This window comes from Chelmon rostratus, chromosome 4, assembly GCF_017976325.1.
Source record: "Chelmon rostratus isolate fCheRos1 chromosome 4, fCheRos1.pri, whole genome shotgun sequence".
Taxonomy (NCBI): domain Eukaryota; kingdom Metazoa; phylum Chordata; class Actinopteri; order Chaetodontiformes; family Chaetodontidae; genus Chelmon; species Chelmon rostratus.
The window spans coordinates 18510751-18537459 of NC_055661.1; the positions used below are offsets into that span (position 1 = coordinate 18510751).

General features: G+C 43.8%; 1 protein-coding gene across 4 annotated transcripts; it reads left to right on the top strand.

The window, feature by feature from the left end:
• The first annotated feature begins 916 nt into the window (after positions 1-916).
• Positions 917-24947, top strand: abl2 (c-abl oncogene 2, non-receptor tyrosine kinase). 4 transcript variants are annotated; one of them, XM_041934890.1, is made up of 11 exons: positions 917-1272; positions 13923-14087; positions 17321-17616; positions 17772-18044; positions 18301-18385; positions 18500-18677; positions 18809-18993; positions 19087-19239; positions 19399-19488; positions 19803-19985; positions 22054-24947. In XM_041934890.1, the coding sequence occupies exons 1-11, from the start codon at positions 1056-1058 to the stop codon at positions 23880-23882; spliced, it is 3654 nt and encodes a 1217-aa protein (XP_041790824.1). In that variant the 5' UTR covers positions 917-1055; the 3' UTR covers positions 23883-24947. The 4 variants fall into 4 exon arrangements, with proteins under 4 accessions (XP_041790824.1, XP_041790825.1, XP_041790826.1 ...); XM_041934891.1 differs by having other exon boundaries at positions 13926-14087; XM_041934892.1 differs by lacking the exon at positions 917-1272 and adding an exon at positions 13323-13559.
• Positions 24948-26709: the final 1762 nt, after the last annotated feature.

Sequence of the window (26709 nt, forward strand, 5' to 3'; positions counted from 1 at the left end):
TCAATTTTATTCTTTATCAATCTGTTGTATATAGTGGTCAGTGTAACAATTATATAGTATTGAAATTGTCTATAGAGTTGATTTGCACATATTCAGAATAGAACACAGGGGTAACGAAGTGATAAGGATCTTCAGGAGCTATATAAAAGTGTATACAATATATTGAAATCTGTTGAGTGTCTGAAATATATAGAATACACTAATTTTATTTAGTGTTTGTTTTGCACTTACACTAAAAGTTCAGTTATATTGCATATGGATTTTCAGCTTTTGATGCCTTTCTGGCTTCTGCATAGCTGGCATATTTCTTTTAAAGGAATTTGATCAATTTCTGTACATTTACATGATTAAACTAACTACTCACCTATCCAGGCCGTGTCATCTTAGTTATAGTTTTAGAATACATTGAATTTCAAATGACCTACTGAAGCACTCATTACCACTCTGCATGTGCCTGCCATAACAATAGCTGATAATGGTGTTTAAAGCTTTTCTGCGTTTCACTCAAGAAGTCGCATCCGCCCCCCGCCTGCTGGAACCGGTGCGCGTGGATTGTTGGGACCCGTTTGGTGTTGCTGAGAGGTGGAGGATCACGGTGACAGGGGATCGCGGCGAACCCCCCGCCTTGTGCAACACATCTTCTATTCTGCGGTAAAGATGGCGGCGTCAGAGGGGGCGCGTAGCGGCCGGACAACGGCAAAACGATTCTGAAAAGCTCCAGATTTGACCTAAACTCGCTCGTCGGGTACCGTCAATATCAGCTCAGATACCATCTGGATCGCCGGAATAGAGACAATCGCTGTCACACGCCGGGCTTGCGATTTTATTGTTAAAGGCAGGGTGGGTGGGTTTCACTGATAGCTGCTAACGTTAGCTAACAGGATAGCCAGGCGAGCTAATACGGGCTAGTTAACGTTAGCTCGGTGAAGAAGAGCGGGGAGGGGATTGAGGAAGACTATTCGGGCCAGGCCGCTCCAGCTTGGGGGAATGTGAGCCAGAGGTGTGCTGGGGGTTTGCTCGCTTCGTCCCAAACGTCCTTACGCCAAACTACCGGGATGGGACAGCAGGTAGGCCGTGTCGGTGAGGGCACATCGACCGGACTCCAGCCACCACAGCCCCACGCGCCCCAACCGCACCAAGGGAAGGGGAATCGGGGGAGCGGCGCCGGGAGGAGACCCCGAGAACCCGGCAGTAGCACCGGGACACCGCCAGGCAGGGCTGCTGCAGTCAACGTGCCCGACCCAGGGATCAATATATTCACGCAGCATTCAGGTAAGGAGAACCACATTAATTAAAGAGGTGTGGGTGGCGATGAAGGAGTCCGTTTTTACTTTGATATTTGTTTGCTGCTGATTAGCGTTTGCTAGCAGAGTCCATGCTAGTTTGACAACGACGCGTTAGCGGAAATAGCCATGCCAACCAACATTAGCTTTCCATGTCTCATCCATTTTACTGTGTGTGCGTTAATTTGTCCATTGTCTATGCATACAGACAGGTGGCCGTTTATTCATTAGATGGATAGTTAGTTTGTTCAGATTTGACACCGAAATAGCAGTATGTTGGAGCATAATGTGTTGCATGTGACCTAATGGTCCTCAAAAGAGAGGCAATGTTTTTGAAAAGAGGAAGAAGAATCTAACGTTGCTGTGCTCAGCATGAGGGTCATGACCGGGAGTTAGCTAGTTATGTTTTCCTCTAAAGCCCCTCTGTGTCGGTTTGGTAAACAGTGTTTCTTGCCTCCGGAGGTTGAGTAGCAATTCCACCCCATTAACTCGCTATAGCAGCCACCACAGGCTCACATTACAATAGCTAGTGGTTTTCACATGCTCACTTACATCCTCTGTCTGATAACGTCTACTGTTACAACACTCTCAGCAATATGACTGCACAGTTTGATCCAGTGGGAAATCTGTGTGAATTATTTAAGTCACCTTCTGTCATTATAAGACAACGCTCATGCAAACATCAAAGTTTAAAGCTGCTCTTATGTGATTATATTTTAATACCCTGATGCATGTCGTCTCAGGTGATCAGGGTAACTCATGCATTACAGAAATAATGTGGGTTACCAGTCGTGTATAAAAAGACAGCTACAAAACAGAGGTGTGGCAGTGCGTCCCATCACCCATGCTCCTGCCTTAGAGCAATTGCTCGGCATTGATACTGTTATCTGGCTCTGTGAGTCATCGAGAAATAGCCCAGCACTAACCCCTCGGTGCCCTAGATGGCCTGCCTCCTTGCTCCCAGCCTTCTCCCTTCGGCAGTCTGTCTCAGTGGCTGATCTGGGTTTATGGATAATGGGGATGATAGGATGTCTACTAGGTGGTGTGCATAACATCGTCATAATCACTGTAGTGCAGGTTTACCCTTACTTTTCTCTCAAAGTGCTTGCAGCATCCTATGCTTGACTTGATTGTACACTGTGGGTGTAAACTTGGTGGGATGCTTGATGTCTGTCTACCTGCAATTGGCTTTGTTTTTCACTTCTATGTCTCCCCCAGGGGATGATCACTTCACATGTGCTGCATAGATGTAAAACTGCTGGCGTAAGTTTCCTAGTTTCCGCTGATTTCCCAGACCTAACTTCCTCATGCCGCTGCAGTGAGCAAGGACACACAGAAGGTGCAAGCTTTTGGGAATGGAACACATTTTCAGTTCCTGGCTGGCACATCTCAAAAGTAACCCTCCCCAACAAGAAGTACATACACAGACAGACAGACGTACTAAGTGCAGCACCACTGTGTCTGCACTGTTCTGTTCTCTCCGACGTCGGGGCAGGAGTGGCCTTTTTATAGCAGCCAGGATGCAGTCACATAGCCACTCTGCAGAGAGACTCTTCAAAGCACACAATAATAGAACAAAGACTCTTAAGTGAGGAAGCTTGGGACTGAGCACTCGGTCTTTCACTGACTATCAAAGTGCCTCTTTTCTGGTAGTCTATTTATGTGATAATGATGGAGCATTATTGTACACGTCTTTGTGGATGAAGTTTGGACTTGTTCTTTCAAGGAGGCTATTTTGATTGTTGCAAAGTCAGTGTTCATTAGGGCTCAAAATATAATTTCATCATTTGTCAATTAGTTGTTTTTCCTAATAATCTTGCACTGTAATCTGTCAGTAAATCAGAAATACTTTCATGTTAAAATCCCAAATTGATGTGTTGGAGTCGCTAATTTACTATGGCCACAAGACAGAAAACAAGTGTGTTGTTTTTGTATCCTGTATGATGCATAATAACAAAATATATAAGCAAGCAGCTCCTTGAATTTTTAATCATGTATCTGGCTTCATTTGTAGGATAAATGACTAGATAGGATCAAAACATTTTCTGTCAATTGACTCGTGTTCCACAGTAATGCTGTTTGGATTGATGAGGTGACTAGATTTGATTTCTGTTGATTTGACATTATGTGGCCAGGTCTTGTCAAGAGGAAGTTAAGATAAGATAAACCTTATTGATCTCATGCAGGGAAACTGAAGTGCCACAACAGCAAAAGGAAGTACAATAACAGATGCATATAGCTGTGACTCAATCAGTGGGACTAGGTGGTTGGTTTGACAGCAGTTCTAATTCAATGTGTGTTTCAGTATCTAATAGTTTTTATGTTTTCATAAGCTGAGTGACTGTAGAGTCTATCCTCCTGAAAGCTATCAGAAATCATCATCTTGAAATGGTTCTATTAATCCAGCTTAGTAACCACTTTATAACAGACTGGCATACCTCTGAGGCTAAGTGATGCCTTCCTGGTGTGTAATTGAAAGGTGCCAGTCTATGAAGAATGCATTTTTCTCTGCTGAAGGCATGCCTGTGTGTCACTGTCTGTGTTTCCAGTGACTATCAGTGAGTATCATATGTGCACATGCTTACACTAGGGTTTCTATCAGTATGCTTGAAACCACTTAGTCATTTTAGGGGGACAAACAAGAGGCTGGAGGCCATTGGTGTAAATTGGCTGTTAATATGCCTGACCCAGTGGCCTCTTCCTCCACTTTCCTTTCTTGTCTCTCACCTTAGTAGTAGTGAATTTTTCAAAACCTGTAGATTCCAGCTTTGGTCTGCCTTTCTATTTCCCAAATCATCACTGTAGACAAGATGAGTCAACTCCTGTCCCCTGCTCAGGTGTGTGGCAGTTCTCAACTCATCACAAATTTAGCTTCCCTGTCTCCCGACAAGCCAGTGTTTGCACCTCTAGACAGACAGGCCAGCGTGAAAACAGTGAGCTAAACAAGGACAGACAGGGAGCAGACGGCCTCTGTGCTGATTCAAAGGGAAACTGCCGCCTCTGTGAGTATTGGTTGAAGTGCAGTATTGGTATATCGGTGGCTGCGACATATTGACAGTTCTACCCCTTTGGCCTTGTCAGGAGTTCAGACATCGGCATCTCATTGGTGGGTTCATTTGATACACACACTGCAGAGGGAAGAGTCCTTTTGAATTGACATATAGGGGTTAATCTGCTGACAGTGTTTGTCACTATCACATGCCTTCTGTTTTGCCTTTCTTAAAAGAAACTGATAATCTTGGGAAAAATCAGGGTGGGTCAGCCTGATTGGTGTATTGACTGTGTAAAGAACCTGTGATGGTACTTCTGAAGGTTGTTTTTTTTTTATAAAATCAACAAAGAGATAGGCTAATCTATTTTTACTCCAAACAGATCATAGAAATTGGGGCAGATGAGTGGATTTGAATATTTTTTGGCACAGATGCTCATAGTGAATGTAGAGCCAGCTGTACCTAAAGTGCAGTACTGTTAAAGCTGCCTAGAGGAGAAGAGAGATGCCTGGATCCAGGATCCAAGGGCCTAAGCTGATTTGCATCATGGGTGAAATTAGATTAGAGACAAATCCACTTTTCTGTGGAGTCTATGTGCGTAAACCCCAACAACACTGCTGCACTGCAATTTCCCAGCTTGGGATAAATAAAGTATATCTATCTATCTATCTATCTATCTATCTATCTATCTATCTATCTATCTATCTATCTATCTAGCTAACCAGGATACAGTAAGTCACACTGCAGCCACCGCAATATCTAGGGAAAATCAAGTTTCAGATGCTTCAGCAAGTATGGGTTTTTTTTAATTCTATTAGGTTTTAGAAGATAATATATAGATAAGTATAGATGATTTGTTGATTTAAAAAAAAAAAAAAAAAAGATAATCAGTCCTAGTGACTACCATTAGCCACTAGGAGGAGCCATGGCCACACCTCCTCTTGGTGAAACTGGCTAGAAATTGGGGCAAAACTGATGAGTCCGGCTGATTGTCTCAGAGCTGGGAATGAATGTGATTAGATGGATGCATTTGTAGAGCCATGGAGTGTTTCTCTTCAGAGAATTTTCACACAATCAAACATGGGTTATGTTGAAAGATTGCATGTACCATTGTGCACTCTGTAATGGTTGTTAAATAATGTATGTCTCTCTTTGCCTTCGTCCTCATCCCTGTACTACCGCTGACTGCCAAGCCTCTCTATTCCCCAGCCTGAGCCTCTGCTATTAGTCCCTGCCTGTCTAGAACCTATGTCTCACAATTCAGCAATTCAGAGATTTATCTAATTTTCTTGTAATCATAATTTAAGAAATCGATCAAATACTACTTAAAAAGTTTGACAGAGGTTAATTTAGTGGGGGGTTTTTCCACGTTAAGTTTTTTGTCATTGTGACTGTCTGCTTCTGTGCACAAAGTTGTAGCCTTGAGCTTTTGCATCTGCTACCAGTCAACCTTCTGTAGTTCCCAAAACCACAGTCCTAGTTTTTATATCTTGGCCTCAGCTCTCTGCAGCTTATATCATTAAAGAATGAGGATTAATCATAACAGTGAGCGATTGGCTGTGCAGATGGTGAAACCATCCCTTGCATCTGTCAGCTCAAAAACACCAAATGTTTTAAGCTTTGTGGAGAGGTCTAGCCAAATTTTTTTTAGCGGCTCATTGTTAAATCGCAGTTTTTACTCTTAAGCTGCAATGGTGCGGCACTGGGGGAAAAAAAAATGAGATATTGGGTACGAAAGGGGGGCAGTCCCTATGCCAAGCCTGTTAAGCATTGATTCGCTTCCAGGATCAGTCCTCTGTTGCCGGCATTATCACTGCCTCTTATCTTCTAGGTTGCAGGCTGGAGACTTGGCTGGAAATGCACACATGCACACACTTACTATAAACACCCACGCATGCATGCTCCTGCATACACACATTCTCACTCACACTGTCTCTCTTTCTCTCTGTCCTTGTCACTGAAGTTGCAGTGTGCTGCAGCTCTCTCTGTGGATTATCCAGCACATCCTACTCCTTCAGTGTAATTGCCCCCCAGTTGACCAGTCAGTCAGAAAACCTTAATCTGGGAACCCTGTGGCACTGCTGTCCTCAAGTATCCTGTCTGATGCATGTGATTATTCTAGGAAGAGACAGTTAAGCATTGCTGATTTTTACATGACTTTTAGCAATGTAATGAAGGATTTCAGGTCACTCTTCAGCCTCGGTTAAATCGTTTCAAATGAGTAATAACTGCCAGCCTGCTACTCCACTGTCATGTTATGTGTTATCATTTCATAAGGGAAATACAGCAGATAATCCTAATTGAATTTGAGACAGTATGTGTAAAATAAGTAGATAAACCATACAAGTGAGGAATGACATGGCACATACATTGAATGTGGATGCTTCACTGAGCAGCCAGAGGCAACTCAGCTATCTGACTAAGAGCATAGTGGAAGTAAAGTCTATTTGGCTCCAGGCAGTTCTTTCAACTGAGTCATTGTAAAGCAGCTTAAATGTACATCCTAGCACATCTTAACCACGCCACACGCAGATTAGCTGTTCCGACATCAAGATTAGCACTAGGATTCTTGTGTAAACCCTCCCTGCACAGGAAGAAGAAGAAGAAGGTGAACACACCTCTTTACCAGTGGGGAGTCGGCAACATAAACACACACCTCAGTCAGGCATTTTACATCATCCACACGCTAGCATTGGACAAGAGCGGGCAGATCTGCAGTGAGGACAGTGCCCTGACATCTATTGTAGTCATGTCATCTTAAAATTTCCATTCGGTGTACTTTTGCGTGAATTTATGGCTTCTGCTGGACAGAGAAACACGCTCTCTTTTGGACTTGGGGATTGAGCAAGCCTAAAGTAGAAATGCTTGTTAACAATCCAAAGGCATGCTTCTGCTTTTTGTAATTTTACATCACGAGGACTAAATGATATTTTTATGTAGACACCCTGTATTCTGCACCCAACAGGTCAGAGACCCAGGATGACTTCAGGTTAACTCTGTATTGTGTATATATCAAAATATCAGTAGCATATTGACATATACAATTAGCCATAGCTCGTCAGTGTGTATTTGCTGGATTTGCCCACCACTTGAGTGTGGATGAGGAGTTTGTTTCAAGTCATCATATGCCATTCATCCTCTCAGCTGTCGCATAAAGGAGCACTTAGCTTTGTTTCCAGCACACCTAAAGGGAAGCACTTAGAGCCCATTATTAACCCATAACAAGCCCTGAGAGGGGCGGCCAGGGCAGGGTGAGCCATGGGTTAGGGTTCCATTCTTGTCCATTCCACGATGATCCACTGGCCCTTAGGCTCAGACTGGTGTTTGTTCACTCCCTAATTGGTGTATTTCCATGTACACAGCAGACACGATGGCTGTATAGAGAGAGCTGAATAGAGAACATTTGTAGGTGTTCCCGGCAGCGGCCTGTGTGTGAGTGTGTAACTACTTACTCAGAGAGGTTTGCAACACCAGGATGTGTCAAAGGCGGGGATCTGATAAAGGGAGACAAATGAATCTGCCGGTGTGGACATGTGTGACCTGTGGGCAGTGTGGGTGTTTGTATACATAGATGTGGTTGTTAAGTATATGCTGCATATACACTAGTTCTTATGCTGCATATACACACGTAGTCCTCATAAACAATTGAATATCTTTCTGAGCCAGTATGCACACACACAGACACAGACACAGACGCATGCTTGTGTTGTGGCATTAATGAGGCTATTGTCCTTTGTCCAGTCCTCATGAACAACAATTGACTTTCCTCTAGAGCAATGGATTCTGTGTGAACTGCCTTTTAAACTGTGGATGGATTGCTCATGAATCCTTCTTTAGAAACTAACATGTTGACTTACATACAGTTCAGCTAATATTTTTTTCTCCGGTGTTGATTAATCTTGATTGATAAATCCATTAAATGTTTACTTCTTATTTGAAATGCCTTTGACAATTTGAGATGATTAATCAGATTTTGTTTTCAATTGCAATTTTAGCCTCCAAGATTATGAAAACAAATGTTATCAAGGTAAAGCTAGTATTGTGCTACACTGCGTTTCACAATCATGCTCTCATTTTGTCTTGTGTCATAAATCCAGCTCACCCCTTTCTGTCATGGTGATGTGTTTTTGTCCCTCCATGAAAGCCCAAACTCACTCTCAGTCGGGTTGTGGCATGTTTAGCTCAACGTAGTGTGGTCAAGTGAGCCGTCGTTTGCGAAAACACGGTCAAGCCAGCCGCCGCTTCTGTTTATATGCGCATCTATCCACCGGTGCTTGGAGCAGCCAGAGAGGACAAGAGAGCCACATTTCAGCAATCCTGTCTCACAATTTGTATACCAAATAAAAATGACATTATAATCCACATCATCTTCTAGTCTTCAAATTTATAATTCAAATTTCAGTGGAATTGTTATAACTTTCAAGGAAATCAACTGTTAAAGACATTTAAAAAAAAAGTTCAATAAATGCATTGTGAGTAGTTTTGTTAAATAATTGTTAACTCAATATTGACTACATAGGATGTGTTTGTTTGATTGATAGGCATCTCAGCCCACATTCAGCCTTTGTGGCAGCCCTCCACACTATACAGTATTGTAAAACTGTTTCAAGTTCTATTACTTGCCAATTCCCCTTCATTTTGCCTGGTTGAATAGCCTACAGGGCTGTGACTTATCATTATGTTCATTACCAATTAATCTGTCCACAATTTCTTCAATCAGTCGTTTAGTTTTTGGCTCGCTTGTTTGGTCTACAAAACATCAGAAACCAAGTAAAATTGGCCATCACAATTGACTAGAACACTTTCTGTTTCTCCACATCAGTATTTTACTACTGTCTGCTCAATACATGCATCACCACTGGAAGAGGGATTTTGAAGAGTGTTTCCTACCAGATCTTACCTGGTTGGGGCTAGACACGGCAGGCCTCTGTGTGTAGCCAGTGATAACAGTAGTCTTCAGTGAGTGGATTGGGTAAAGTAATGCCTTTGAGGTGCAAGCTCCCAATGCAAGGGTAAGGAAGAGTTAGAGGGTGTCTTATGCTGGACAGATTGTAAAGGCATTCAGACAGTGATTTTGGGCTGTATTAATAAACTTGACTTGAGTCCTCGCCTTTCCCTAACTTTGAAATAACAGGCAGTAACTGATAACGTCTTAAAACGTTCCCTCAAATCTCCACTGGTGATATCACCTACGCTATGTGTACACCAGTTTAAATGAAAAAAGAGCTGTTACAACATGATTTATCACTGAGGCACAATGTGATCCTCAGTGATTATCAGAAGACTAATAAATGCTCCTACTAGATTACAACATACAGTAGATCACTGTAACCAGTCTCTAAGGCTCCAGTCTGCCTTTTTTTTTTTCAGTATCTATGACTCTCCCGCATTCTTCCCTTTCTGTCTCTGAGTCTGCCACAGGATCTGATCTGGCCTGTCCTGTAGGTTTGTGCAATGTCTTGTGTATGTGGGTCTCATCCGCGGCATTGTCTCAGGTTTTTGTTAGGGCTTCCTACAGGCAGCCGGCGGTCTATCTTCGCACCACCATCACTATGTGCTCTGCAGAGTTATTTCTGGATGTCATGCTGTTATGTTTTGTTCTCCAGCAGCTAAAAATACACCCTTACCTTGCTGGTCATGGGCTTCAGATACGATCTGTATTGTTTTTGATTAGAGTGTGGAAGTGATGTTATTGTGTTGTTTAATAACTCTGGCACAAGGTGGTGGGTTGGTGAAGTGAAAGCTTTATAGACACATGGAGGCACAAACTCTCATACAAACAGCTGCAGGGGAAGCAGCAGGGTTGTGGGACAGCCAAGGAGTTAGTCTCACCATTGGTGTGTGTATGTGTGTGTGTGTGTGTCTGTGCGCGCATGCTTGCCTTAGGACCAGGGTCACCTCTGTCCCAGCTGTCTTAGGGGGTGCAGGCTTGGCGTTCCCCTCAGATTTGCGAATACCCTCCCTGCTCAGCGCAACACAAAGCTGTACTTTTCTTCAGAACGCACATGTGCTACACTTCACAGCACACACACACTGAGGCACCCGGACGGGCACACGACATACCCCACGCAGACCAACTGCTCCCTCAATCAAACGCTTCAGCACACGAAGCTTGAGCTTGGACAAGTGGAACAGCATCTTGCTTTTTGTCTGGCACAAGAAGGATTTAGAAGCAATTTAAGACATACGATCAACTTAATGAAACAGGATCATGCTATGAAAACAATTTGATGTAATTAGGTCACTTCATTTGGGCCTTGGAATACTTGACGATGTGATTGAGTTTCTCTTTGTGTCTTTCCCTTTGTCTGGGATGACTGGAATTGAGATTCCCCAAATTGAGACCTTTGACAAATGTGTATGGCATAATATCTCTATTTCATTAAAAACATTCCTGAGAAGACTGATGTGATATGTAGCTGTGTAAGAGGAGCAGCTCTGACAGTTGGCTCAGCCTGGCTACAGCAGTTGCAGTCATGCACATTTACACACATTTCCTCTCACGCACACGCACAGAAGAAAAGCATGGGTCAATAGGACCCCCACCCCCAAGGGGAACAAGACCGGCCATCTGCTGTTGGCCACAGCGCTGGTCCAGGCCTCACACACTCCCACACCACACGTACATACACACACATGCACGCACACTTCACATTCAGCTCAACTTTCCTCCATACCATACACCCTGCCCTACCCCCCCAACCTCTGTATATACATGCCCCCCCCACTTTACCACACGCCTTTCTTGCTCCCTCTCTCTGCCACGTTTTGCCATCCCTTACAGTGCATTAAACCGCAGAGAACATCAGTCATGGATGTCTGCGCTTTCCAGATGGACCTTGGAAATCTGGAAATCTTGACTGCCTTAGGCCACATCAAAGCTAGCAGGGAGTTCCCAGCAGGAGGCTGCTAGTCACTACTGTTACTCCAGAAGTTTAGATGGTCTGATTCAAGGACGGCGTGGGTAAATACTTTGTCTGGGGGGTCTCCATCTCTCTCTGATTTTTTTGGTGTAGCATTGTTACTCCCACAGTGAAGGAGATGATTTAGAGAAGTAGCTCGCGCTCCTTGGTCTTGTTTTTTTTTTTTTTTTTTAACCAGGAGAATGGACACTTGTGCTTTTCAGTCTCCATCATCTGAGTCCACATAGACACAGTCAAGGTTCAAAACAACTGTTCGGAGTCAGCGCAGCGGATCGACAAAACCACAGTGTTTCTTTGGATAGCTGACCAGACCAGGGCAGAAGATGTACTGGGAACTGTGGCTGAGCCAGGTCACGGCCAGTGCCGCGCTGCAGTGCATGCTGGTCCAGAACAAAGGTGGGCAAGCTTTGTGTGTAGGTGTGGACAGACTAGGCAGTATAGAGCTAAATTCTTTAGTAAAGAGGATATTGAGAGTGTTAATTTGAACATAACTCTCTGTTCAAATCTCCTTGCTCTCATCCACATGCATGGCATGTGTCTGCCACATGGTGTAGACTAACAAAGGCAACTGCTTAATTATTTGATGAATTTCTGCCAACTTTGCAAGATTAGAGCAATGACCCAGTTTTTACTCAGTACTTGCAATTTGCATGGACCAATTGAAGTATTTAACATGGTTTAATTGCTGATGTCTCAGAAGCATAGAGTGAAAAGCCTCCATCATTCTCATTGACTTAATCATGATGATCTGATGATGAAAAAAAGTTGTCCGGCATCCAACATTTATCAGGTTTGTGCTGTCAGTTTAAAAACCTAATCTGAAAGAAACGCTGACATCTGAGCTGTGCGTGATTGTTCACACATGAGTGCAATTCTGCAGAGTTTGTGTCAATTGTGGTTTTAAACCAGTTTCCTTTAAGCTTGGTAGCATAACATTGTTCCTGTGTATGTTCATTTGGTTGGCTGTTCTCTTACTTGACCAAGGACATACGCATATCTGCATTATCGTATGAGACTAAATCTTTTGTCATATTGTCATAAATTAAGGTTTTGTTTGCTGTTCTTAAAGGCTTTATTATAGTTGTAAAATTATATAAAAAAAAGCCTTTTCCCATCTCTGACAATTGTATGTATCTGCATGTTTTCTCATTTGATTCAATTCAATATGTCATTTTTCTAAGAATCCAAATGTTCACCAATTGACAGGTATTGCTGCTATACCACGAGGGCTTCAGTATTACCTCTTTTGAACAAACAGAGTTTTCTTCACCACCTTCACCAGAACCTGACCTTGTTGGCAATAATGAAACCTGTGTTGCAACCACAGAATTGGTCCATGGTGGTTCTGGATGAAACAATGTTATGACAGGATTGCTAATTGGTGTTTGTCGTTGAAAGCACAATTTATGTTACCTGAAAGAGGGAGTAAATTGTCAGGTCTGACAGTGGACAGAATACAGTAAACTAAACTGTTATGAATCGACTTATTTTGAGCTGTATGTACACAAGTTTTATGGTTGGTATTTCTTTTGCTGCTTTTCTCAATATTTTTCTCACATGGAAAAAATATAAACACCACTCAGTGTAATGCATCCCTGTACAACCATACCATAGACTACATCTCCCAAAACAACCATACATTTAAATGAACATTGCAATATTGATTGTTTAGGATTACATTAAATTGTGTTTACGTTGTAAGCCTGTGAAAATAAATTTAACCTCCAAATCTGTCATTCCTGTCAGTAATAGAGTTTGTCAATGCACATCTACTAAGGACATTGTTAGGTTTAAGTTTGAGCCACTGCTTTCACCTTATTTTGAGGCAAGAAAAACCATGCTATGCAAGGGCTTTTCTGTTTTAAACTTGCTCATCTATTGCAGCGCTTGTTCTCCATTCTCCGCCCCTCTGTTTCGCCACCCTCCTCTCCCACTCAGCCAGCAGCTGTCCAGACATGCAGTGACTTTGGCAGCAGCTGTTGAGCGTAGTACGTGTTAGCTATGCATGTACTAGTTGATCATTGTGTGTCTGTGGGTGTGTGTACTGTAGCTATGGTAATCACTGCATCCTGTGTAGAGAGAGAATCTTTCCTATCCCAGCCTTGTAGCTCCTCCCCCTTGCTCTCCATATATATACACACATACAAAAACACTCCTACCTCAGATCTTACCTGGTTTGGGCTAGACACGGCAGGCCTCTGTGTGTAGCCAGTGATAACAGTAGTCTTCAGTGAGTGGATTGGGTAAAGTAATGCCTTTGAGGTGCCTGCAGGCAAGCAGCAGTTTTGAAGAAGAGTGGGCGGCTCTGAGCAGCCATCATCTCCACACAGGGTTCAGGCAGAGGAAACCGCCTGGGCAGACAGGTAGACCATCTGCAAATTGGACTTTTGGGATTATGGAGAATTCAATCTGTGACATCAGTTTTACCTCTCTACTATCCCACTACTTAAGTACTTTTTGGATCAAGACAGTATTGGAATGGGACAGCTTTTAGTGATCAGGTTTTGCTGAGCAATTATTAGACACACAACAACTCATTGTAATGGCTTTCAGTATGTTTTACTGTAGACTGCACATTTTTTCAATCTTTGATTCTGGCTATGATTTATTTTTTTTCCACTGGTGTTTGCCTGTGCAAGTGATGTCGTGTCCTCAGTCACGCTTTGTTTTCTATTCTCATAGTTTTTCTTCTCTCTCCTTGACCCTTGCACCTCGTCTTCCTCCAGAAGCTCTCCACCGGCCGTTCGGCCTGGATTCGGCGGCACTGACGGAGGCGGTGCGCTGGAGCTCCAAGGAGAACCTGCTGGGGGCGGCCGAGAGTGACCCTAACCTCTTTGTTGCACTTTATGACTTTGTCGCCAGCGGAGACAACACGCTCAGCATCACTAAAGGTAAATAATGGCATGGCACAGATTTAGTTCCTCTGACTCACTGAACTCATTAATTGCAACAACTGATTATAATTATGTTTTGTGCTTGTTAAAAGGGGTGTGCTAAAACATATTGTTAACAGCATTACGAATATAACATTTAAAATGGTTAAAAAATACATGTGATATCTTGGCAATATTGTTGACATAATGACATTAACAAATTGCAAAGTAGCATTACTACAGATAGTGGAGGCGTTAGTTCAAAAAAGGGGAGCAACTACAGTAGTGTGAAAGTGGTTTGGTCACAAAAGAGCAGATGTACAACAAACCATGTTAATATGTAAGAAGTCCGCAGAGACTGTAACAAAAATAGAGGCAATAAAACAAGCTTATTTCACCACCTCAAGAAGAAGCACCCAATTGAGAACAAGGACAGCCAAATATCCCACGTGGTGAGCTCAACGTCTGTGTTCTAAAACAAGCAGTTAAACTGTACTGTCTCACAGTAGCGTCGCTGAATCTTCGGCAAGTTGCACCATCACGAGCGCAAAAATATCGTTATATAATTTTCAGGCCATTATAATTTCCTCATGACTCGCAAAGAATATTTCGTCATGTTCAGTGCTGAAACTTGACAGACGTGCCCTCCAGTTTGCTCTGTCCGTGCATCATCACTTAGCTTGTTGCTCAGCTATGTGACGTTGCTCTGTCCTCAACCACGCCTTTCCTAAGCAACACTGTTGTTTGTTGCAACAGAACAGATTGATTTCCTTACACGTAGCAAAGAGTCATCCGTAAAATCCTCCAGGCAGAGCCATTGATTGGCAGGTCAGGAACTCCTAGAAAGAATGTTTTATGAGTAAAAGTGTAGTTATGCCAGGAATGTGGTGCGACAAAAGAGCTTGAACAACCGTTGTGATAATTTCACCCTGCTGTGACGTCAGCAGGTATCTGACCCAGCCTATAGCCTTCTTTGTCACCGACCCACACACCCCACATCTCTCTTTCACACTATACTTTAATTCTTTTACACCACCTGTGAGCCATATGTTTTTATACTGTTATCCACTAGTTCAGAGGGTGAAAACTAGTATTACAGCTTGTAGCAAGGAAACATTATCTGAAGCTTGTGCAGACAGCACGGCTAAAATACCATAGATGCTTATTCTATGTCTTAATTTTTTCATTCTTATTTCTTACTTCTCTCTTCATTACACACACTCTGTCTTTCAGTCCAAATCTCCTCTCTCCCAACCAGCAGCAGTTAACCGGTCAACCAGCTCTCCCCTGAGTAATGAGCTGAAAATATCCTCATAATATTATCCAGAGACAGTCAGGCTTGTGTCCCAAACCTGATCTAAGGCATTAAACGTGGCAGAGTGTGTTAATTATCCATCGTTTTAGGACTTCCACGGCAACTGCCTGGGATGGAAATGATGTTTAGACCCTGACTCATGGAGTGAATCTGAGATTCCTGCCCACATGCTCGCAAGCACATGTGCACTCCCAGGCTCCACTGCACTTTTCCTATCTGTCCCGCTCTTTGCTCTGTGACATGGAAACACCCAAGCATGCCTCTAATGTGTTAATATGGAATACGTTCAACTGCAATAATAACAGGTGGATGAGCGCAGCAAGCTGAGGCTGATCACAGACAGGGGCTCAGCAGGCCCCTGTCTGGGACCAAGCATTGCCTCCTCTGCGTGCCAGGCCAAACCAGGCTAGGCCAGACCAGAGCCCTGCTTCAGGCACACATTGCTCCCACTGTGAGGCAGGGAGGCAGTCAGTGTTTCCACTCCCACAAAACTTACAGACACAGAGGACAGACACAGAGGAGACTGATGGATTGGTGGGCTGGATGTGGATAACCATCTCTTTTCAATGTAGTTCTGTGGATTGCTACCATACCATCCTTTTAAGAGCTAGACCTGCAGCTCTGGTTAGGGGTTATACGTTAATGGCCCATGGTTGTCTAACTGACTATACTTACTGCAGTCAAATGTCTGCTGTTCCTCACAGTTTAAGGCATTACGCGACCGAGTCATGATAGCCTAAAGCCACATTCAGATCGACTCTAGCCCTGCGTGAAAAACCGCAGTCACCTCATTAATTTGAATGAGGCCGGCCCGGCGGTGCAGTTTGCCAAAAAACACAGGGTCATCCGGCAAAAAATTTTTGAGTCTGGCTCAACTTTTGCTGCAATGCGACGTCATTCGGCATGGTGCTGCTGTGGCCAGCCAAATACATGCAAGCACATATTCCTGGTGGATAACTTTGAACGGCATATTTCTACTGTTTACCTCCCGCCAAAAGATCAAATATTTGCGACTGTGATAACTTTCCAGAGTTATGAAACCCTATCTGTCAGTATTATAAACCGCTGTGCAGTGTTACGGCATCTGATAAGCCTTTAAACTCATTAATCTCCACCTGGATTAAAATTATTTGTCTCACCGGTACCTGAAGCAACACGCCCACACCAATGCTTTTGTTCAGTCTGAACGCCCACTAAAGGGTAGCCAAAGTTATACCATGTAGTCAGACAGGAAGAATAGGCAGCATAGAAAATGTGTGGTGGAAGTGCAGCGGTAGGTAGACTGATACCTAGCGCTGCAGGTTGGTTGGGCGTCACTGCCCTATTCCTTCTCTTTCATCTTCCCCTTTTCTCTTTCCCCAATCCTCCATCAGACTGGCAGCGCTGACCACAGCTTCATTCAGTGTTGTTTGTTGTACCGATGGCTTCCTCCTCCAGTCTCCAGCACATTGGCGTTCTGTTCCCTCATGTCTTCCTGCACTTGCGTCAGAGACAGACAGAGACAGCAGACCAAGTCACTACATGTCTGGTTTTGCCTAGCCCTCTGTGACAGATATGCAGTTCACCCAACCCTATCATTGTTCCACAGTGTTTGATGTAGTTTCAATGAGAGGCATGTTGTATCCATGACTCCTCTCTCCTGTTTGTGACCTGTTGTTAAGACATTATGACCAACACTGTAACCTGATCAAAAATTTCATTCCATGGTGCGCCTCTCGAAGGAATTTTAAAGAAAGCAGAACAAATAAAATCCTGTAGTCAGCGTCAGATACTTAATTGTAAAGCATTAGCACTTTCTCTTTACTCTCATGATTAGAGAATCTTCAATTGGAAAGGGCACTTTAGCAGTCCACATATTAATCTTTCTAACCAGACTGAGACACCACTGATTACATCACCATTCAGCCAAATCTTACACGTTGCCTCCTATGTCCAGGTGAGAAGCTGCGTGTGCTGGGCTACAACCAGAATGGAGAATGGAGTGAAGTGCGCTCAAAAAACGGCCAGGGTTGGGTGCCCTCCAACTACATCACGCCAGTAAACAGCCTGGAGAAGCATAGCTGGTACCATGGGCCCGTGTCACGTAGCGCCGCAGAGTACCTGCTCTCATCCCTCATCAACGGCAGTTTCCTAGTCCGGGAAAGCGAGAGCAGCCCAGGGCAGCTGTCAATTTCTCTCCGCTATGAGGGGAGAGTGTACCACTACCGGATCAACACAGCCTCTGATGGAAAGGTAGAGTTTAGTAGAGTTTTAGTAAAAGTCCAGTTGTGTGGCACTGTTGGCTGGAGTTGGCAGTCGGACCATAACAGCATTTGTTAACTCTGTCCCTCTCCTCTATTCCTTTGTCCTCACCCACCTCCACGCCTCCTCCTTCCACTCCCTCTCAGGTGTATGTGACGTCTGAGAGCCGTTTTGCCACCCTGGCCGAGCTGGTCCACCACCACTCCACCGTAGCCGATGGCCTGGTCACCACCCTGCACTACCCGGCACCCAAATGTAACAAACCCACAGTATACGGTGTGTCACCTATCCATGACAAGTGGGAGATGGAACGCACAGACATCACCATGAAGCACAAGCTGGGAGGAGGCCAGTATGGGGAGGTCTATGTGGGAGTGTGGAAAAAGTACAACCTCACGGTGGCTGTCAAAACACTCAAGGTAAGAAGGCCCTCGTGTTATTTTTAATTTTACTTAACCTTATTCCAGAAAGCTGAAAATCGATCTCTTATTATCTCAGCACCTTTCTATCTGTACATGATGGAGCATGAGCAAAACAATGGTTATAGATCACCTCCTGCAGGCAGACTGTGGCATTACATGAGGTTGTCGCTTCAGATGCTGTTGGCGCCCTACTGCTCTGTCTGTCACACCCACTGATAAAATTCTTCTGTCTTTCCATTTTCTATAATGACAGGAGGATACCATGGAAGTTGAAGAATTCCTGAAAGAGGCCGCTGTTATGAAGGAGGTTAAACACCCAAACCTTGTTCAGCTACTTGGTCAGTATTTATGAACACCACTAATTGCAATTTGTTGACGAACTTTCATTTTCATTTTACGTTTGAGTATTTAGTACATTCTGACCTTAGAGGTTGTTGTTGCCTCTCTCACAGGTGTGTGTACGCTGGAGCCTCCGTTCTACATCGTGACCGAGTACATGCCACACGGCAACCTGCTTGACTACTTGAGAGATTGTGACAAAGAGGAGGTGAATGCTGTGGTGCTGCTCTACATGGCTACACAGATCTCCTCTGCCATGGAATACCTGGAGAAGAAGAACTTCATACACAGGTAAGAGGATAGTCTATTTTTATTTGTCCCTGCATTTGACTACCTCAAATGTCAGAGTAGTCTAATTTCTCTCTCTTTCCCTCGTCTTCCTCTCTATCTCCCTCTCTTCTGCTTCGCTTTCTCTCTCTCAGGGATCTTGCAGCGAGGAACTGCCTGGTCGGGGAGAATCATGTCGTGAAGGTTGCAGACTTTGGTCTGAGCAGGTTGATGACTGGCGACACCTACACTGCCCATGCTGGGGCCAAGTTCCCCATCAAGTGGACTGCACCAGAGAGTCTTGCATACAACACCTTCTCCATCAAGTCTGATGTCTGGGGTGAGAAACGCATGTGATTACATTCATATTGAGCGTAGATTTTCTCCCTTGTAGCTTATTTCACATGTGCTGACGACTGATTCATCCTTACAGCATTCGGGGTGCTGTTATGGGAAATTGCCACCTATGGCATGTCGCCATACCCTGGCATCGATCTGTCTCAGGTCTATGACCTCCTGGAGAAAGGTTACCGCATGGAACAGCCTGAGGGATGTCCACCTAAAGTCTATGAACTCATGAGAGCATGTGAGTAATAGCTGTCCTTCCTACTTCTTACTTACTCCACTCTACTAATAAAGTTTAATCTTCTGTCATGTCACAATTTACTGCATTTCCCTTCTTAAAACTTGCCTTCCTGTTATACTTTCTTGTAGTAAGATGCCTTTTTGTCTGTCTGAACCACAGGTTGGCAGTGGAGTCCATTAGACCGGCCTTCGTTTGCAGAGATCCACCAAGCCTTTGAAACAATGTTCCATGACTCCAGCATCTCTGAAGGTACAGTAACATGTAGCTCAAAACCTGCTTTCATAAAGCATTAAAATATGCTGCACTGACTAAGCTCAACGGGCAAACTGGATCTCATTCAGAAGGCTGACTTTTGTTGGATTTAGCTTTAGCTGTTCACTTTTGTTTATTTGAGAGACAGCCAGAAAGTTTTATATATCAGCTGAACATTAGTTATTCCCTGTTAAATAATAGATTAACCCTTGTGGATAAACCATAGGCAGTAAGAGAAGGAGAAACAGAAGTGTAAAATTTCAAAGCAACTGCTTCTAATACATTTTTAAATATTTTTTTGTGCATTACAGAGGTCGCAGAGGAGCTCTGTAAGACTGCTTCCTCTGGTCACTGTGGACCACTGCACTCTTTCAGTCACGACATGCCCCTGTTGCCTTCCAAATCTCGCACACTCCACAAGCACACAGAAAACAAGGAAAACATTGAGGGTGGACTCGACGGACGACCTGACCACGGCTCGCACGGTCACTCAGGTACAGCCAGACATGCCTACCTCACTGCCACCGAGTCAGATGCACCACATTATGATTCTGCAGGTATACCAGAGGACACCACGTCACAGAGTCATCTGCAGCGCCGGCAAGCCCGTCGTCTGAAAAGAAGGGCCGTCATTTTCCTTCCCAACTGACCACTGGCCACAGCATCAGCCTAGCACCCAGTCCAGCGCTGTCTCAGGGCAGCTCTGCAAGCACAGCCTGACACAGTCCCTGTATGTCAGCGTAGAATTACAACTTTGTCAGTGCTCGATAATATCAGGAAAAATGATTTCATTTCTGAGGAGGTTCTATTTATTCAGCCAGGAAGCTTCGGTCCTCATGTTCATGTCATCCAACACCGATTAAAAGAAGTTCAAGATAAAAGTAAAACAAACTGTCATAAAACAAACTATAATAGAACCATCAAATATAAATACACATACAACATAAACATGTAGTCCACAAAAATGATTGACGTAACTGTATTGTGAGTCTGTCTCAACATTCAATAGAACCGACATACAGTTTCCAAAAGAACATATGATCATAGCAGAGTTAACATCTGTCATGTTGACTGAATACTTGAATACGTATCCTGTCTTTTCAAATTTCACCAACATTTCCTTATCCCAGAATAAAGTACATGAAAAGCATTTTCAAACGCGGTAAATGTGCTTTCAGCTCATCTATCATGTGATCATAGGGTTACTCAACCACAAACACTCCCAAATACACACACACAAACAATTATACCATGACGCGATCTACCTGTTCAACCAAACCATTGTTCCTTGTCTCTGACACACACAGTATATGTGGAACCTGTTTGTATTGGAATGAAGACCTTGCTCATATTCTGTCTTGTCCTATTTGTTGCATTGCTATCATACCCACATCCCAATCAATACACATCATGTATTCATATTTGCTAACCCTAATATTAAATTCCCATACATATGTCTGTTGTTTGTCTTGTCTTGTTTAACTTATTTATTTATTTTATACTGAAAATAAACTTTCGTCTCATTTGTGTCTTTACCTGATGTATAAAGAAGACCATCTGTCTCTGTGGTGCCCTGCCTTTTTTCACCTCTTCTGCAACTGTGGCAATTTTATTAGCGTCTGTGTTTTGGTCCATTGAAACAAGCATTTTACAATAAAGTGAACATTCGCATTAACAAGTTTGAAATCCAAGAAATGCAAAAAGTTCAAAGTTCAAAAATGTTCAAAGTGTGAACATGCAGAATGTTTCACAATGTCATAAAGCACAAAACAAACCTCACTAACATCACTAAGTGTACACTTGATGACAATGAAACCTCAGTCAGCATCTCTCTGGCTTTATGTTCATGTCTGTGTTGTATTCATATAATGGGTGCTTGTATACTTGTATATGTTATACTTACATGCAAATGCTCTTGATGAAGAGAGAACCATGCCATGTAAGAAATACTGTGTGTGAGTGATCTATTTGTGGGCTTATTCACTTCACATCATGTTTGTAGTTATAATGGATGAGGTTTTGCAGTTTTTCCTAATTCATTGCCTGGTTAGAGAAACCTGCACCATTCTGTATTGATTTAAAGGCCAGCACAACTGTGAAAAATGCATTTCCCTCAAGCAAAGTTACGCAACCGCCCTCCTAGTAACGGGTTAGGCAGTTTCTGTTTGGCATGTGTTATCAGCAAGTCCTAGAAGTGAATTCACCATCCCGTCTTTTACAAGGGCAACTTGTAAATCATTGCATTAGTGAGTGCATGCTCATGACTGGCATGATCTCAAAATTTCCATCTTTTTTTTGTTATGTTATCTTATGTTATGTTGTTATGTTTTTTTTTCCTTGCTCATGAGTCCCAAAGGAGGAAAGAACAGCTTTAAGAGAGAGAGAGATCAAAACATCACAACAGCACACAGCACACAGCTGTCTGTCTTGAGAGCAGTGTTCTTCATTACCTGTTTCTTGCCTGATATTTAAGCAAGCTTCAAACAAAGATAGATGTGTCCCTGCTGTGCTCAGCCCAGTTTTGTTTTAGTGTTTTAATCCAGTCCTCTCTTCTCATTCTAGGCTGGGCTTCTACTTTGTTTGGAGGGGACGGACGATCAGGCAGCTCCCCGGCGTTGCCCAGAAAACAGCAGCCACGAGATAAATCTCCCGCCAGCCTTTTAGAGGATGCACAGGATATGGGCACATTTACACGAGATCGCAAGACTGGCTTCTTTAGCTCCTTCATAAAGAAGAAATCTTCCTCCTCTTCCTCCTCACCATCCTCCCAGCTACAACAGAACCTCCCAACGCCACCCAAGAGGAGCAGTTCTTTCCGGGAGATGGAAACACAGCCTCACAAGAAATACGAGCCTACTGCTGATTTCAGCGCTCCTCCTCCCCTACCCCAGTCAGACAGTCTTGGTGGCTTTTCTGCCTCTCCCTCTCACTCGCATGGGGAACCCACCCAGGGTCAGTCACGCTGCTGTGGGGCTGCTTTTGGACAGAAACCCTCTGGTGGCGGGCTTGGTTCACAGGTGACGAGTGGCAGCAGTTGGAGTGGGTTGGCTGGTTTTTTCACCCCTAGACTCATCAAAAAAACCCTGGGCCTACGGACAGGAAAGACAACCTCTTCAGAGGATGGTGGAAGTATAGCTGGAGGGCCTAAACCCTTCCCTAGGTCTAATTCTACCTCCTCCATGTCTGCTGGGCTGCCAGACCTGGAGCGCATGGCTCTGACTTTACCCAGGAACCGCAGTGCAAAACCCCCTCTCGAGAGGACTGCCTCCACCACCTCCCAGCCAGAGAATGGGGCTGCACGACCCTCAGAAACTCTGCTGAGGAGGATGGATGAAGGGACCGCACAGATCAGGGAAAGGCCCAAAGCCAAGCTACTACCCCGGGGCACTGCTGTCGGGGTGAGGGCACCAGGGGTTGGGGGGGAGGTGGGGGAATCAGACAGTCTGTCTCGGGTCAGAGAGGGTAGAGAGGAGAGTGGGGGAGGTCTAGACAGGCAGCAGAGTTGGCCATCTCCCTCTAAGACTTCTAGTGCTTCATCGGCTGCAGCAGGTGCACCAACTCACAACCACAAAGTTCCAGTCTTGATCTCCCCCACGTTGAAGCACAGCCCTGCTGATGTGCACCTGGTTGGGCTAGACTCTCAGGGGAACCGCTTCAAACTGCTGTCTGAGCACCAAGCAGACCGGGACAGACCGCGACTTGTAAAACCCAAGTGTGCTCCTCCTCCCCCTCCCACCCTGCGCAGCCTGCAACACTCCTACAGCGGCGACGGAGAGGAGCAGGTGGGAGGAGCACCTGTGGAAGTAAACGGAGACACATTGAAAGGTCACAGGTCAGGGCGAACATCAGGAGGAGCGACGACGGGCAGACCGTCAGTGCCACCACCACAAGTGCCTCCTGCATCCTCCTCCTCCTTTTCCTCATCTTGCTCCACCACCACCAACACGACTCCCACCAAAATGGCAAACGGAGCCACCACCACTGCCTCCTCCTCGCACACAGCACTGTCTGCCGGTTCCAAAGTGGCACTTCGGCGGACCAGGCAACAAGCGGAGAGGGTGCCCCTGGAGCGGGTTAGTCGTGAGGCCCTGCTGGAGTGTGCTGAGTGCCTGAGCAGCGCCCTCCACGCCAGCTCCGAAAGCCCCGCCAGCAGCCAGGTGCTGGACGCTGGCCACCAGCTGCTAGACTACTGCTCAGGTTACGTGGACTGCATCCCTCAGATGAGGAACAAATTTGCCTTCCGAGAGGCAGTGGGGAAGCTGGAGCTCAGCCTGCAGGAACTGAGGGCCTCGTCCTCAGGAGGTGGAGGGCTGAGCAGTGTGGGGCCCAACACTGTACTGGACAACCTGCACAGCTGTATTAAAGAGATTAGTGACGTAGTACAGAGGTAGCTACTGTGACACCGACTGTCACCTCTAACTACCCAACAGATCGCTTATATTCCCTTTTTTATGTTTCTGGTTCTATTGACAGCTTTTTTGGGGACGAAATGAGACAAAATCTCGACAGTACCTCAGAGAAATCACTACAAAATGTAATCTTTTTATTGTTTACAAACAACCGTTTCATAAAATGCCAGTGTGGACACTAATTTTGCTCTGACCTGTACATATTCAGAAATGTTTATACCAACCTAAATGTGGTTTAAGTCACACCATGAAATGTTTGGCCCCACATCTCCACCAGGCCTCAATAAAGGCCTCTGTTTAATGAATGTCAAGTGTATCAGCTGTGTGTAGCCAGCCCAGAGAGCATGTCAAAGCTCACTCTGCTTATCTGTCAGTCTGTCACATACTGAGCGAGAATGGTGGTGGTTGTGCCCAGCCTTACTGAGAATACTAGACAACTGTTTTCACTGACTAAGCTCGAACAGTGTTTCACAAATGCGTGAATCATCAGTTGAGTGTGCTGTGTTTCACAGGAGAGTATTTTGCTCAGTGTCTGGGAAACTGAGTGACCATAAGCCATTTTTTTTAAAGCCATTGTTTTCTAAAGGATTGGAAACAAGATTGGCATCAGGATTCAGCATGATTTAAGGTTTTGGGGTCTCAATTTGACACTTTTATTTTGTGTGTAGAAGTTTGCTTTTTTTTCTTTCAATTTCATTTCATAGACTGTAACTGTCAGTCAATATTTTTAAGTAGGTGGACAAATGTGATAAATTTAAAAATCTCCCCAAAACTGCTCTTGTTGGTACCGGATTAAATGCTTGTTTTTAAGAATAATCTTTAGAGAATAATCAATTGTTTTGATGCTGACATTCCCACGTGTCCACACAAGCTGAGACCGTTGAAAGAGACTGAAGGGATCACTTCCATCATTAAAAATTGTGTGCATTTGACAAGCGTGTAAATAAGCTCAAATGAAACATTAGGTTTACGTTTCAGTAATACCAAATACAGGCTTATAACTCTAAAAAAAAAAAAAGAGAGAAAAGAGTTATGTGAATCTATTTTGTTGAATCCCCAGAATACTAAAACATAGAATGAATGTGGGGTGTTTATCATATGCACAGCATTTGTCTTCGCTTCAGTGATGTGACTGATGTTCTCACAGTTAACACAGTGCCACAGACATGGGGAAAATCCCCAGTCCCCTAAAGCATTTCAATATTTATGTCCAGTTATCCTTGCACACATTTCTTCCTTGTATGGCGGAGCATGAAAGAGTGGAGCGAGGAGAGGGAGAGCACAGGGTTGCGCATGAGGAGGCGAATTGGGACAGTATTTCTATAAGTGTCCTTCTGAGTATGGACAGTGCTGGATTCCCTGTAGCCCTGTCGTGGCCTCAGTGCCTCAAATTCTTCAATGTATGAACACTGCGAAATGCAGAGACCTATTTTACACTAATCACACAGTACTGATCTCTCAACAAACAAACTGCAGTATGTCTTCAGCACATGAGCGATTTGTACATTATTTGGTTCAAAGAAAAAAAAAATGCTTTTTAGAATGTCTATGTATGAACTTGAATTTTAAATTATTCCTGTTTTTTTTTTTTATTAAAAGCACAGACCTATTTTGAGAGAAAAGTTATGTAAATATTTGATTTATTTCATATCCAGGAAACAAAAGATTTATGTGTGGTTACAGCAGAAAGAGCAATGTTTTTGACTGAAGAGATGTATTGCAAGATTGAGGCTCATCCACCCAGATCTGAATATCTGCTTTATGAATGTATTATTCTTCCGTTCTGAACCCGGTCGAATGTTCATCTGCATGACTCTTTAATCTCTTAAGGTGCCATTCTGTTTTTAATTTATTATAATTGTTTTATTGGCCCATACTTCTAATTTTGGTCACACTAGATAGTTAAGTCCAGCAGCTGCTCTGTTTTGTTGACCACCAACAAATCTGTGCACAGCGCGCACACAAAGCCCACAGATATCTTATCTTTCTTTGCTCTGGCTCACATCTTTATGTACACTGGATAAGGCCTCAGACACATTGGGTCATTGTCACATGTTGCATACGAATACTACAAAATCTGATCTGTAGACACTGCGGGTCCATGACACTTTCAGAATGCCTGTTAACGGCATGTGATGGATTACCAAGTAAATGTTTTTTCCAACTTGTTTTGTGGTGCATCTCATATCATTTCATGTTGACTGTGTGCCGGTTTAAATGTCCCATTTTTTTGCCAAACAGGATCTTTTGAGACAAACTGGTGATTCATTTCTATTCACTGTGAGTTTCAAATAACATGGACAAAAAATGCCATCATCTTTTTCTTGGTGCCTTTTTGTGAACAAATAATTTACGTACAATACTCTATCACTGAAAGAATTCATAGATATGGTTAAGGTCCATCATTGAAACATGAGATTTTGATATGGATATCACTACAACATGCATTTTTGTCATTTGGAGGTTAATGGTCAGATGCAAACTTGAAACCCAAAGGTGCACTTTGTCTGTTAACATTATGTACTTAGATACTCAGTTACAAAGGCCATTTATCAGTGGCCATTAACACTGTTAGTGCAGCCGCACCTGGTTACGTTTCTTCTCTAGCAAATGACACATAGGAGTCTGCTGCACTAAACCCAAGCTGCTCTGTTGTCTCATAATCTGTCCACATCAAAGGTTAGATCTAAAAACAGTCTTTATAATGCCAAGCACCAGTCTGGCCTGTTCAGTTTTTGTCTATTTGTAGTGCATCTCTGTGGAGCAGGTTACCATAAAAGCCTTATCAAAGAGTGAAAGAAAAACCTCT